At 45.5% G+C, this 14,154-nt stretch overlaps 1 protein-coding gene across 2 annotated transcripts in view; it reads right to left on the reverse strand.

The window, feature by feature from the left end:
• The window catches only part of Shld1 (shieldin complex subunit 1), a 73,197-nt gene extending 59,826 nt beyond the window's left edge, over positions 1–13,371 (reverse strand). The window contains exons 1-2 of one of the 2 annotated variants that reach the window (XM_027421711.2): positions 13,339–13,371; positions 6,720–6,904 (exon numbers count right to left, since the gene is read on the reverse strand). In XM_027421711.2, the coding sequence (XP_027277512.1) occupies positions 6,720–6,900 (181 nt within the window). In that variant the 5' untranslated portion in view covers positions 6,901–6,904; positions 13,339–13,371. Of the gene's footprint in view, positions 1–6,719; positions 6,905–8,521; positions 8,814–13,338 lie in introns of those variants that run through there. The other variant, XM_027421710.2, reaches the window with a different exon arrangement.
• Positions 13,372–14,154: the final 783 nt, after the last annotated feature.

Genomic DNA, 14,154 nt, shown 5'->3' on the forward strand with positions numbered 1-14,154 from the left:
AGCAGTATCCCCCAACTTTTCAAAAATGATTAAAACCATCACTACCTCCAATGACTAAGTGATACAAGCTGCCATTCAGAACTCTAAAATACACAGTTCTAAGTGTATTTTATTCTATTTATTTGTTTATTTTTGAGGCAGGGTCTTACTGTGTAGCCCTGGATGGCTTGAAGTTACTACGTAAACCTTGAACTAAGGTTCAGGCTAACCTTGAACTCACAGGTATCTGCCTGGCTCTGCTGGGATTAAAGGCATACACCACCATGCTTGACTTTAAGTGTATTTTAAAAGGGACAAGGAATTGACAGTTAAGGTCATCTGCAAGAGGGCCAACCAGGAAATAGTTTCCAGGGTGCTAGTGACTTTGGGTGGGCTTTGCATCCTGAGATTCAGCTTCCCCGTGTGGGAATCAGATTAGGTGGGCTGGGTAGTTTTCAAACTTCTCTTCAGATGAGGGCTTGCCTGAAGACCCACAGTATAAAGAAGCTAACAGAAGCATGCAGAGATGAGAGGCTAGGGTACCATCCCTCCCAAGCCTCAGCCTGTAGTTCCTAAAGGAATGTACACAGGACACTGAAAATCACCAGCTCTGTAACCCCAGCACTCAGGAGGCCTAGGCAGGAAGATCTGAGTTTGAGACCAATTTTGTCTGCATAGTGAGACTATAGCTCATAAAAGCAGAAATAAGGGAGGGAGGGAAAAAGAGGGAGGAGAGGGGAGCAGTCCAGAAGCCCCACCATTCTTCAATCCCACTGCCCTCAATCTTCAACTCCCAGGCAGAAACCATAGCTGCCATCTACTAGTAGAGGGGAGAGTTCAGAATCCTGTTACCAAACTGAACCTTCCTTCTAGTTGGCTAAATAGGCAAGGAGAGGGAGGGAAGAGGGGTAGGGACCATGAGTGAGCCAACACAACACTGGAATGTACTGCCATGCAAAAAAAAAAAAAAAAAAAAATCAAAAGCCACCAGGGCATGTGATGGAAAACCCATTTTATTTCCAGTCATGTCTCAGAGAATCCATTTATAATCACTGCCTTAGTCTTTCCTTTCCTTCTGTATCCTGGAGGGGAGGGAAAAGGAAGGGGAAGGGGAGAAGTGTCACTAGCCAGTTAGACATTGCTTATATCTTCATCAAAATAATTCTTTGACATCATTTGCATGTCTACCATACAGCCTGACTCTTAAAAGAGAAAGTGGCACAGGATTGCCTCTGTGTGTGTGTGTATGTGTGTGTGTGTGTGTGTGTGTGTGTGTGTGTGCACACGCACACTAGTGCTCCCCCACAGTCACACTTAGTCATTCATGCACATGTGTGAGCCAAGGGCTGACATCTGGTATTTTCCTTAATTGCTCTCTACCTAAATTTTTCAATTTTATTTTATGTTTCACAGCATAGGTGTGTGTGGTGGGGGGGGCTCTTTCATATAAGAGCAAGTGCACACAGTGGGGGTGTCAGATCCTTTGGAACTGGGGTGACTGTGGATAAGAGTAAACTGACAAGGCTGGAGAGATGGCTCAGAGGTTAGGAGCACCGGCTGCTCTTCCAGAGGTCCTGAGTTCAATTCCCAGCAACCACATGGTGGCTCACAACCATCCATTATGAGATCTGGTGCCCTCTTCTGGTGTGCAGATATACATGGAAGCAGAATTCTGTATACATAATAAATAAATAAAATGTTAAAAAAAAAACAAAGAGAGAGAGAGAGAGAGTGAACTGACATGGGTGCTGGGAATAGAACTCGGCTGTATGCTCAACCCCTGACCCCTCTCTCCAGCCCCTCCCATTTTATCTTGCCAGTCTGAACCGGGGGCTCACCACCGTGGGAACTCTGGTTGACAAGTAAGGCCCCAGGATCTGCCTATCTTGGCCCCCCTCAGCCACTACACCCATGCTGTGCACCTGAGAACACAGGCCTTCAAGCTTGCTCAGCAAGTTCTTTCCCACTGAACCATCTCCCCAGCCCCAAATCTAGCAGTTTACAATTGTTATGTAACTTCTCTGACATACTGGCTGTAAGGGCTTTTGATTGTTTCATTATGGGAACAGAGTTTTATAGAGTTACAAAGAGATACCATGTGAATTATAAACAGGATAAAGAATATTTACCTATTCTTAAATATTAAATTATCTGGCTACCTTTGAAGACTGGGATGTTGACAGACTCCCCCAAGGGACATTAAAGCACTGTTAAAGTTTACAGCCACCTGCCAGCAAGCGCCTTTAATCATCAAAGCCTTATTGTGCTTAACACTCAGGCTTGCTGTGTGCAGTCCAGTTCCCAGCACTGTTCTCAGACAAAAGTTCTAGTCTGAGGAAATCACCAAGATCTCCTCCACCCATCTTGCCACGTCTAAACAACTGCAGAAAACCCCTCTGCTCTGTGATAGAATGCACTGCTGGTATCTGCAGGACAAAGGTTCCGTGGGCCCTGGGAAGATATGCTACAGGACCTACCTGGTTATCAAGCCACAACAGAACAGAGGACTGTGCCCTAAGAAACCTTGTGACCTTGCCTTTGAGATGCTTAATGAAGACAGTTCATCGCTTAATATGGCTCTTGGCTTCTGCATACTTGTGTTTCTCTTTAGTCCTGCAGCCAGGACAACGAGTATGTAACAGATAAGGAGCTTGAGTCCATTGCCTCATCTAAAGTCAGGCAATGGGTGGGTCCCATTCCACAGCCCATGGAGTGAATTGGAGTTGATCAAGGAGGAGGCCATCTGAAGAGGGAATTGGGCAGCTAAGGCTCTAAGGCTTGGGTCAGCCTAAAATCAGGAGTCCAGGATCATATGATGAGTAGTCCCAGAGGTCTGTGTTCAGTGGCTATGAGCCTGTACAGCCTTGCAGCCCACAGCCTTGCACTGCTGCTGTATTGGTTGTTTGTAACAAATAACACAGCTACCAAATTGCAGGAGAGCTTGGGGCTGCTGCCTAAGGAGAGGAAGGACAATCTCAGAGAGATTCACACACTAGGATGGAAATGTGTCCCAGGAAGACCTTGGCAGCAGCTGAGTCTTCTGCCTTATCTACTGGGACAGGCATGGGGAGGAGTTTCATGACCCTATGCCTGTGGGAGGCAAAGGTTGTTTATTTCAACAGCACTTCCTGAGAGGTGGCTAACTGGTAACCTCAGTACAGACACACGGCTATTAAGGCAGCCAATAGCCCTGCCTATCCTGCCTTTGTAGACCAGACTGGAACAAAAGAAACTTTTGAGGTTTTTCTGGCTTATTCCTGGGATTCTTATAACCCAGTTTCTTGGAAAATGCACTACAGACTGGTGCCTCTTGCCTCTAATAGTCTCCTCCAGGGTATGAACAGTGGTGTTCGAATAGACACAGCCAGTGAGGGCAAGAAGGCTCCATCAGTTTGGCTCCTAGACATAACCATGGGCATCTGTGGCAGAGTAGGCTTTATCCCATGGGTAGATGGGGGATGGGCATATGCCCAAGGAAGAGGAACAATCAAGAGATGAAGAGGTGGAAAGGCCAGGATCTTGGCTCTGTGGGTCCCCGTATCAGGGGGGTTTGGAGAGGTAACAACTTGGGTCCACTCTCCACTATGGGAGGGCTCGGGACACCTGGAGCTCCAGAGAAATTTAAGATCTGATTCATGTAAATGGCATAGAAGATGAATTCATGTCTGCTACCAGAATGAAGATCCCAATGCACCATTGGTAATCTATTAGCTTGGGATTTAGCAGCAGACCCGTTAGATAGAAGAGCCATGGTCCAGGATCAGGGATGTCTACCTGGCCTTACTTTATTTGTGGACCATCACAACCCCCATCACCCAGCAGCTTTGCTTCTCCTTGATGTTTAGCAGAATTTGGTGGGAACAGAGAAAGGGTGGACAGAAGCTGGAACTACAACTCCAGGGGAAACACAGCTTCCAGCCTCCAAAATCACTGAAAACACCTCAGTGTTTCAGGATGGCCAATGGAGAATTCTTATGAAATGAATTCATGTCAAAGGAGAGTGCAGATTTTGTGGGACTACAAGCAAAACAGTGGTTTTGCACATAGATGGTTTTGATGGTAGGTCTCAGAGAACTGTATAGAAGGAGGCTTTGTCTAAAATTAAAGATTATTAGCTTTACTTTTCAAATAGCTGTTCAGAGATGTGCAGTGCCAAACATCCATCTAGGTTTGAAAGCAGAAGTTTCACCATCAACCAGGGTCATGACCCATCAGCAGGTTGTGAAACAGGAAGTGGCAGAGGTGCCAGTCCCATCGCAAGTTGTTCCTGTGACGTTCCACGCTAGCCTGTGCTATGACTGAGACCTTGTCTCAAATGAACAAGCAAACAAAACACAACAGAAACCCTGAAGCCAGTCTTCTCTGGCCTACCACTCCTCCAGTGGTGAGAACTGTGACCTCACCTTGGATAAGTCACCTGTGCTCTGCCTATCTCATGTCCGGGCTTCAAGGAATGCCCACTGGCTTACTTACCTGTTGCAGGTGTATGCCCCTGCCTGGAGATGCCCTATTCCATTACTGATCCTCTACTCTTTTGCCAAGTCAGGCCTGGATTCCACTAGAGATGCTGACAAAGTGTAGGGAGCCGTCCCTGCATTCTCCATTATAAGATGGCACCTGCATCCGGCAGGCACCGAATGTAAACAAGTTAATGCGCAGGTGCTGGGTAACTTTCCATCCCTTGGTCTCTGCCACTCCCATGGCATCATATGGTTCGATGAGCTGCAGCCAATCATGGGGTGACACGTCCGAGGCGGCGGTTGCCAGCCTTTATAAGGGATGGGTTCTTGGGAGTTCGGGGTCTCTGCTCTGTAAGCTTATGTTCTCTCTCTCAAGACACATTAAAGCTTTACTGCAGAAGGATCCAAGTGTCCTGTGTTGTTCTTGCTGGCGAGACGATCGCGTGGGACAACAAAGGGTGAGTTAGATGGAATTTGAATGGATCTTTTTTCATTTTCTGGACTGAACTTGGGGCCTTGAGCATGGCAGGCAAGTGACATACCACTGAGCCCTCAGTCCCTGACCAGACTCATAGTCAGCTCCTGGATCCTATCTAATTTAATAGCTAGGAAGCCAGCTACTAAGTTCACTCTCAAACCTCCATCCCAAACCCCCACCACACCCTGCCAGCTCTTCATGCTGACTCTATTTGGAGCCAAGCACAAGCCACCTGAATAGAGCCAAGCATTCCTTACCGAGTATGTACTGGTACCATAGGCCACTGCAGAGCTAACCCAGTAACTGTCCAGCTGGAATACTCCTCAGAAGAGAAAGTTCTCAACCATACAGAACACACAAACCTAAGCCTGGTTGGCTTAGGAACTAGAGGTGTTAAGAATCTGGGCTAGAACAGCAGCTGTGAGGATAGCACTGGAGATCAAAGCAAAGCAAGCCTGGAACTGAGCAGACAGTGGTCCAGAATTGTCAGAGCAGAGTGAAACTGTTGGCAGGAATCTGCTGAAGGGCTACCTCGTGAAAAGTCACAACTACAGCTACCTACACACAGGCAATGATAGGAGGGGAAATGAGCTAAACATGTGAACATAAAAAATAGGTTCTTGCATGGGAAGTACAGGAGGCTAGACATGGTAGCATGTGCCTATAATGCCAGCACTCAGAGGTGGAGTGAGAAGGACCAGAAGTTCAAGCCTAGCCTCCTTCCCAGAGCAAGCTCAAGCCTAGCCTTCACTACACGAGACTTTCTGGAGCCAGGGCTGGTGGCACACACCTTTAATCCCAGAACTTAGAAGGCAGGGATAGGTGGGTCTCTGTGAGTTCAAGGTTAGTCTAAGTCAGCCTGGTCTAACTAACAAGTTCGGGCCAGCAACTGGCTTATTTAAACTTTGAATCCAGGTTTGTAGACTATAGATTACATAATTAATAGGCAAGAGTTGGGCTTTCCAGCTCAATAATTACCATTAGCCTTAAAATATCAACTTCTGCAATCGAATCGGGAAAACTTATAGAAAGGTTTTCATTTAAATCCAGAGACCAGGGGCTGGTAAAATGGCTCAGAAGGTAAAGGTGTCTGTTTCAAAATCTGATGATCTGAGTTCAATTCCTGGGATCCACATAGTGGAAGGAGAGAACTGACTCCTGCCAGTTGTCCTCAAGTGCACACATGTGCCACCACAAGCACACAGTAGGCCGCACTGCTGTTCTCCATTATCCTCATCACCCACAGCACACAGTAGGCCGCACTGCTGTTCTCCATCATCCTCATCACCCACAGCACACAGTAGTCTGCGCTGCTGTTCTCCATCAATTACTGACATCCTCATTACTGACAGCACACGGAGTTCACACTGCTTTTTTCCGAAGTCTTTTAAAGAACAAAGCACAATTCCACCCTCCTTGTCAAACCGAGTGTGCCTACAAGCACATTTGCACAGAGATCAGAAAGGGGCCCAGGAAGGGATAACAAAGACCTGCATCCCTTGATGGTCCTCATTGTCTAGATACACTGTGTTTGAGTCTCCCCAGACTCTGAGCTCCCTGAGGGAAGGGCCTGGGCATTCACTTCCACATCATTCATCTCCAAATCCCCAGTTTCTATGCACCACCCTGTTACTCTGGGGGCCTTCTTTGAAGCCCTTCTCCACAGCGTTGCTGGGTAAGGTGTTTTTCTAGGTAAGGTAACAACTTACTCCTTGTAGGTGGAGAAGCAGAACTAGCATATGCCTTTGTCTCTGCCACTTGTTGTTTTCTTTACGTTAGTTTGACTTAACTCTGCTTATTACCTGTATCAGCAGTCGAAGAACAAGGGAAAGAATGGGATTCCAGAGAACTCAGAGACTTGCTGCTGGCCGCCTGGCTGGCTCCCTGGCATGCTTCATGACCTCTGATGTCACATGCTGTCGGTAGGTTCAAGGTACAGCTCTCCACTGACTCGCTGCTGGGTGTGTCTGCCTGGGATTCCATAGGCCTGCAAGGAAAAGCAAAATAGTTCCACACTGAAGGCTCTGTGTAACAGGAGCTGCCCTAGATTACCTGTATCAGCAGTTTTCTGGGAGTCCAGAAAACCAGCCACTCTCTTCCCCTAAGGCAAGGTATTTCTGCTCTTCTCCTTTGACACAGTGTTTGGGCACCAAGTTCCCTTAACTGTGAGGCAAGACACTTTTACTGAGAAAAATCAATCCCAATGTCAGTCAGGAGCTAGGCATGATAGTAAGCATCTGTAATACCAAAACTCAGGAGGCTGACATAGGAGGGCAGCCTGGGCTAAACAGAAAGACTGTCTCAAAACAAACAGTAGCAACAACAGTAATATATATTACAAATACATGTTGTATGTTATATGTTTCATCTGGGAAAGGAGGCTGAATGTTAGGACACAGGACATCTGATCACCAGAGAACTGCTGAGGTACTGTGTAGAACAAGAACTTGATGGCAACAAGAATATTGAGGGTTTTAGTCTTTAGGTTTTGGGGGCTTCTGGAGTTTTAGTTATTTCTTTCCTTCCTTCCCTTTTTTTTTTTTTTTTTACAAAAATCTCACACTGTAGCCCAGCCTGCCCTGGCACTCACTATGTAGCCCAAGATGGCCTGCAAACAATCCTCCTGCCTCAGCCTCCCAAGTGCTGAGACTACAGGTCTGAAGTACAACACCTGCAATAGTGGTGAACAAGTTTCAGTTAACAGAAACACTTGATCCAGATTTTATAAAAATGAAATACTAAATATGTATGAAATACAGAGACCAGTTGGGAGCAAGGACACATCCCAGGTTACTCTCTGGTTATTTATCTGGTAGTGAGAATCAGGTGACCATATATTCCCTGCATAGCCTGCACCGGTCCTTCCTTTATACAGCTCTGGGGCAATCCAAACACAAACCTGTTATGTCAACTCTGTGAATTCAGACACAGGAGACTAGAAAGTGGGGTGGACTCTAGGAAGAATCACCTCCACCCAGAGCTGCTGGGAAGGCATGGCCATGGCCAGTATCCAAAGCATGGACTCAAAGAGAGCCAATCTGATGGAGAGGGGGCAGGGACGGGACCCTCAGTGCAGTGACAGCTCTGAAAAGGCTATGATGAAATCTGCTACTTTGTATACTAACTTTTTATTTTAAGTTTTTGCTTGTTTTTAGGAAAAGAATAGAAAAAATAACCATCTTAAGTCAGGCCTCGTGGCTCAGGCATATAATCCAAACTACTTAAGAGACTGAATCAAGACTGCCAGCATGGACAACTTAGAGGAGACCCTACCTCAAAATAAAATAAAGTAAGATTTTTTTTAAAAGATAAAACCAAGGGCTGGGGAGAAGGGGGAAGAAGAACTAGGTTAGACCCACAAGCAATGGGGGCATTGGGAGTTTAAAATGAGCATGAAGGATCACTTATGCTAAGTGTGCTTGCTCATGTCAATAATCCCAGCACTCAGGAGGCTGGGGACCGCTGCAAGTCTGAGCCAGCCTTAGCTACAGTCTGAGACTCTATCTCAAAAATCAGACAAACATACCACCACCAACAGAGGGTAATTTGTACACTGAGGAACAAGCCTTGTGGTCTTGACTAGATGGCCAGACAGCCCCCTTACCCAGCTATCAACTCCAGGAAGGACAGGAAGAACATAGCTTCTGTCAGCGTCTTGGATACAGAAACTCTCTGGGTGAGATCTGAACTCCTCAGAAGTAGCTTCCTGGATGAAGCACTGGAAAAGTTCTTGTTTAAGATCTGGATCAGTAGGTAAGAGTACTGGCTACACTTCCGGAGGACCTGGGTTCAATTCCCAGCACCTACATGGTGGCTTACAAAACTAAAACTGTTTGTAACTCCAGTTCCAGGGTGTCCACACCTTCCTATCTCTGAATTCTGAGGGCAGTGCATGAATGTGGTACACTGCAGGCATACACATAAAAATAAATTTAAAACAATCACAAAAAATTAATAATAATAAAATTAAAAAACAAACAAACCAAGAAAACCCTAGTGTTTTCCTTCCTGGGTCTTGAACCTGGGGTACTGGATTCTCCACAGGAAGTCCCTTGCAGCACAGCCTCTCCTCTCTCATGAGTTGCCCATAGCAATCAACTTTATATTAGCCAGAACCCAACGCTAGGTTGTCATAAGCCACCACGAAACATCCAGAGGTTGTACATGCACAGTTGTGCTTGCAGACTTAGTAACTGGGAAACAGGTGGGCCGACAGGATTGGAGCCTGCTCAATATTGGCCACAGGCAATCCCATGAGTAACAGACACTCACTACTCACCCTGCAGTAGTCTAAGTAACAGAGAAGGGCTGGATAGGCCAAGGTCCTATGAGTCAAGATTAAGAACACATTTAAAGCTAGGCAGTGGTGGTACACGCCTTTAATCACAGCAATCAGGAGGCAGAAGCAAGTAGATCACTGCGAGTTCAAGGCCAGCCTGATCAGAGTTAGTTCCAGGACACAGAGAAACCTTGTAATGAAAAACTGTAGAAAAAAAAAGAAAAAAGAAAAAGCCTAAAAGGAAACCAGAACTTAATAACTGAATGAATAGAGAAAGGGGTTAAGGAGGACCTAGAAGCCAGTTAGAAAAGACAGTTTGGATGCCACAGCTGTGTTAACAAGGAAGTTGAGACAAGACAAGCAATAGTTTTGGAAGAAAGCATTATTTCAAATCAAGGAAGACTACACAGCTATTAAAATGACAAAACTAACAAAAAAAGAGAATAAAATGGTAGAACTTGAAAGGTCTCAAAGACAGATGTTTAATGGAAGAGGCAATTTCAGAATAATACGAGCAGTTAGTTTCATGAGAGTTCACCGTTGTCAAGTGTATAGTATATATGACGCCTACACCAACTGCTTCACCTACAATAACCACGTCATTACCCCCATTTCCACTTAGATGCAGACATGGGAGGCATACAAAGCTCCCCAAAGAAACACATTAAAAGCTGCTCCCATGGAATGAGCCCAGCTTGAAGGCTCCCAGCTTCAAGTCCGAGCAGCCCCAGTGCTGATCAGGCAAGGACAGCAAGTGAACAAACAAACCAACACTGACACCTGGCAAGGACACCCAGTCACAGGCTGTGGACACTTGCTCAGGCAGAGGATCAGCCAAGGTATCAGCTGACCATTCCTAAAAGCAGTGGAAAGATAAGGTTCTGCAAAAACAGAACATCCAGTCTCTCGGTCTCTCTATTGGTGTCCTAACAGCTAAGCGAGCCTGGAGCTTCAGCAGGGACCTCTGCATGGCACCCCTGGTTTCTGCTTCGGTTTTGTAACCCGGTGCAGGAGGCTTGTGGAAGGGAGTGAAGAGGTCACAGATGAGACCAGTATATTCTGACTGCCTTCAAAGAGCATCAAACAGTGTCATCAATGAAAGGAATCCCTGATGTGATCCCTTGTGCTTCAAATCGATTACATTAAATGCCCAAAATTCCAAGATGAGCAATGTGCCAAAACAAAGTAAAAAATCCTGCGGAAGGCAGAACCCTTTGCATTATAAAAAACAAATATGCACACCTGCTCCTAGACACACTGTCTGAGAGTCAGTGAATGTGCACAGGAAAAAACAATGGGACAGAGGAAAAGCGGGAATTGAGCCCGGGTCCTAGCACACCATATGTGTGCATTACCACTAAACTACACTCCTGGCCATGCATAATGAACTGACATCGTTTCTCCTCTGAAAAAAAAAGAAAGACAGGGAGAAAAGACAGCACAAGAACAACATCCGCATTAACACCACAAGAAAACCACAACCCTGTATCTATCAAAAACACACAGAGGAGTCCTCTACAGAACATCAGTGTACACAAAGGATAAGGCTCCAGAGACTGGAGGTGCAGCTTACTTATACTGGGAGGGCCTGGGCACCATCCCAGAGTCCCCCACCACACACCACATACACACACACACACACCAAAAATGGAAGAGAATGACTCTTTCAGGACTAAATGGAAGTCACCCCCAGAATTCAAAGTCATTTTATGTTAAACACCATTTTATTTATTCTTTTTGGCTTGTTTGTTTTAGAAAGAGTTTCATGTATCACAGGCTGACTTTGAACTTCCTGTGTGGCTAAGGATGACATTGAACTTCTGACTCTCCTATCTCCACGTCTGCCATGTTGGGGTTACAGGTGTGTGCCTGGTTTGTGTGACACTGGGGAGCAAATCTAAGGCTTTGTTGATGATAAGTGAGCATTCTGCTAATTCTAATGGAACTACATCCTCAGCCCTCAGAGTTATTTTAACCTCTGCCAATCCATCTGTATATCTCCACACATTATTAATAGAATAAAGGACAAACCCACAGCAGACACATGGAACTTTTGACAAATACTGTTTCTTGGTTACTCAACACACTAGGAATAGAAAGTATCTTCTTCAACCATATAAAGAGTTGTTTTAAAATCCATAGTAAAGATAGTCAGTAAGGCCAGATAAACGATTTCATCTTGAAATCAGGGACAAAACATGGATGTCTACGTTTCTAGCCAACGTTGTGCTACAGGGTTTGTGTGTGTGTGTGTGTGTGTGTGTGTGTGTGTGTGTGTGTGTGTGTGTGTGTGGTGTGTGTGTGCGCGCGCGCGCGCTGTTGTTGTTGTTGGTTTTTGGTTTTTTGTTTTGTTTTTTCGAGACAGGGTTTCTCTGTATAGATTTGGAGCCTATCCTGGCACTCACTCTGTAGACCAGGCTGGCCTCGAACTAACAGAGATCCACCTGCCTCTGCCTCCCGGGTGCTGGGATTAAAGGCGTGCACCACCGACACCCAGCCTGTGGTAGAAGTTTTATACCACACAATTGGACAAGAAAATGAAATAAAAGGTATACGGGTTGGAAAGAGAGCTGTACAACTATCCCCATTACCAGGACACAGAGGCAGAGGAAGCAGCTTGGTGGGAAATCGCTTGTCTAGCAAGTACCAGGCTCTGGGTTCAATCCTCAGGGCAAAAATCAAACAAAACCCAAAGGCATGATCTTAACAGAAAACTGTAAGGAATCCACAAAATAAATTAGAAAATAAACAACTTACACAGGGTTGAAAGATTCAAGACCAACACCTATACAATCACTTGTATTTGTGTACATTAGTAATCAACAATCTCAAAGAGGAATTAAAACCCATTTCCATTTGCAAAAGCACAGAAATACAACAGGACTGTGTTAATTAAGCTTAAGATACACACTAAAGAAAAGGAAGACATTCCGAGTTCATGCATCAGAAGCCAGTATCTTAAGATGGTACTATTCAGCAGGGGTGGAGGCACACACCTTTAGTCCCAGCAGAGGCAACCCCATCCCTGTGAATTTGAAGCCAGCTGACCTACATAACAAATTCCTGTCCAGCCACAGCTATATAATGAGACCCTGTCCTGAAATGAAATAAAAATAAGACAAAATAAAAAATAATGCTAATAGTGCCTAAATTAACCTGAAAAACAAGGGAAATTAGTGAAAGCCCGATGCGGTAGCACACTCTTGTGATCCCAGTCAATGTCTGGGGACACACAAGCAGGAGGACCTTGAATTCGGGGCCAGCCTGGCCCCGAATCGCAAGACACTGTCTCAAAAGGCCAAGCCAAAGACATCTCTATAGTAATGAAGGCCATGGACTGGCACAAAGACAGCGAAACTGATGGGCAGCTGTCGGAGTACTTTGGAAAATAGGAAGGTCCTGATCATCAGAAAAATAAACATATGCAATAGGATTCAATACAGTCATGTTTTTTTATTTTTGCAATAAAGGAATACAATCCTCTGAAGTCCCAACAACAAGCCTTACAAATCCCTGGCCAAAGAAGCTAGTCACATACTGTTTGATTCCGTTTATATAGAAGGCAAATTAGATAACCATAGAGACAAACAGTACTCTGGTCATAGCCTAGGACTGGGGTGGGTGGAGCGATGCTCCCGGGTTCAGGACTGTTTCTCAGAAATTTTCTTTGGGGTGATGAACAGTCCAAGGTTGTGATGATAACTGCACAGTTCCGCTAAGGTACAAAATGGGTTGTAGTTTACACTGTAGATTTTATGAAAACATCAAGTTACTAATATGGCTGTTTAAAATTATAATAGACTCGGGCCTTTAATTCCAGCAGAGGCAGGAAGATCTGTAAGTTCCAGGCCATCCTGGTCTACATAGTGAGTTTCAGGACAGTCAGGGCTATGTCGAGAGTCCCTGTCTCCAAAAGCAAAACCCACAAAACAACAATAATTGGAACTAGTCCTGGTCCCGACTGCTAAATTCCAGACCGGATGAGAAGGGTGCAGTGGGCGGGGCTTGGGGTGGAGGGGTCGGGCAGGCACCCGGCGCGAGCCGCTTCTCCCTTCCGTCCTCGCTTCCCTGCTCCCTTCCCAAGACATTCCAGAATGGATACAAAACCGGCAGATTCCTCCTCCAGTCCCCTTGTCACTCACCCCACAACAACAAGAGCCCGGAACCGGAAGAGCCGGCTCCATCTTTGTTGTGGGGAAAGCGAGGTTTACAAGGAAGTAGTCTTTGCTGAGGCCGGAAAAGGGCAAAGCAAGGTAGCGGCGGCCATCTTAACTGAGGGCATATGGCTGGCCTTTGGCAGAGTGCAGGTCATCTGGGCAATTTCTAGTTGTTGTAAGTGTGCTTGGAGGGTACCAAGGAACTGGAAAACTGTTAGCATGAAAAATGTCTTTAAAAGAACATAAGAAAGAAGAAAACTGGCCTGGGAAGTCCACTCTGAACCCCAGCCCTGGGGAAGAGGTTGAGTGAGGAGGGATGATCATAAGCTCTAAGGCTAATAAAATTCTCTCACACAGCATGGAAGAGAATATCTTAATATTGTTGCATGGATTCTATTTGGGCTAGAATTTCAGATCTAAACAAAAAGATAAGAAAGGCACTGACTATTGAAAGATAAAGTTGATAAAGTTTGAGGGGCTGAGGATATGGCTTAGCCACAGAGCATGTGAATGCTTGCCTGGGTGGGTGAGCTTCTAAATTTAATCTCCAATATGTTCACCCCCAAGAGCAGTGAGGATCTGCTTACAGGGAAACAGAAAGAAAAGCCTGCATTCTAGGTTGTTGTCTTTATAGGTTTAAACAAAGAGATTGTGTTTCTCTACTGACTGGAACTGTTGAGAAAGCAAGCTTGTCTCCCAGCTGATATAAGTGGCTCTTAGCACAAAGACTCCCCTCCAGTTTGGTCCTGTCCACTGGGCCCTACTATAAAAAGCTAGTCCAAAACAATTCTGTTTAACTAG

This window comes from Cricetulus griseus, chromosome 6 (genome assembly GCF_003668045.3).
Source record: "Cricetulus griseus strain 17A/GY chromosome 6, alternate assembly CriGri-PICRH-1.0, whole genome shotgun sequence".
Taxonomy (NCBI): Eukaryota; Metazoa; Chordata; class Mammalia; order Rodentia; family Cricetidae; genus Cricetulus; species Cricetulus griseus.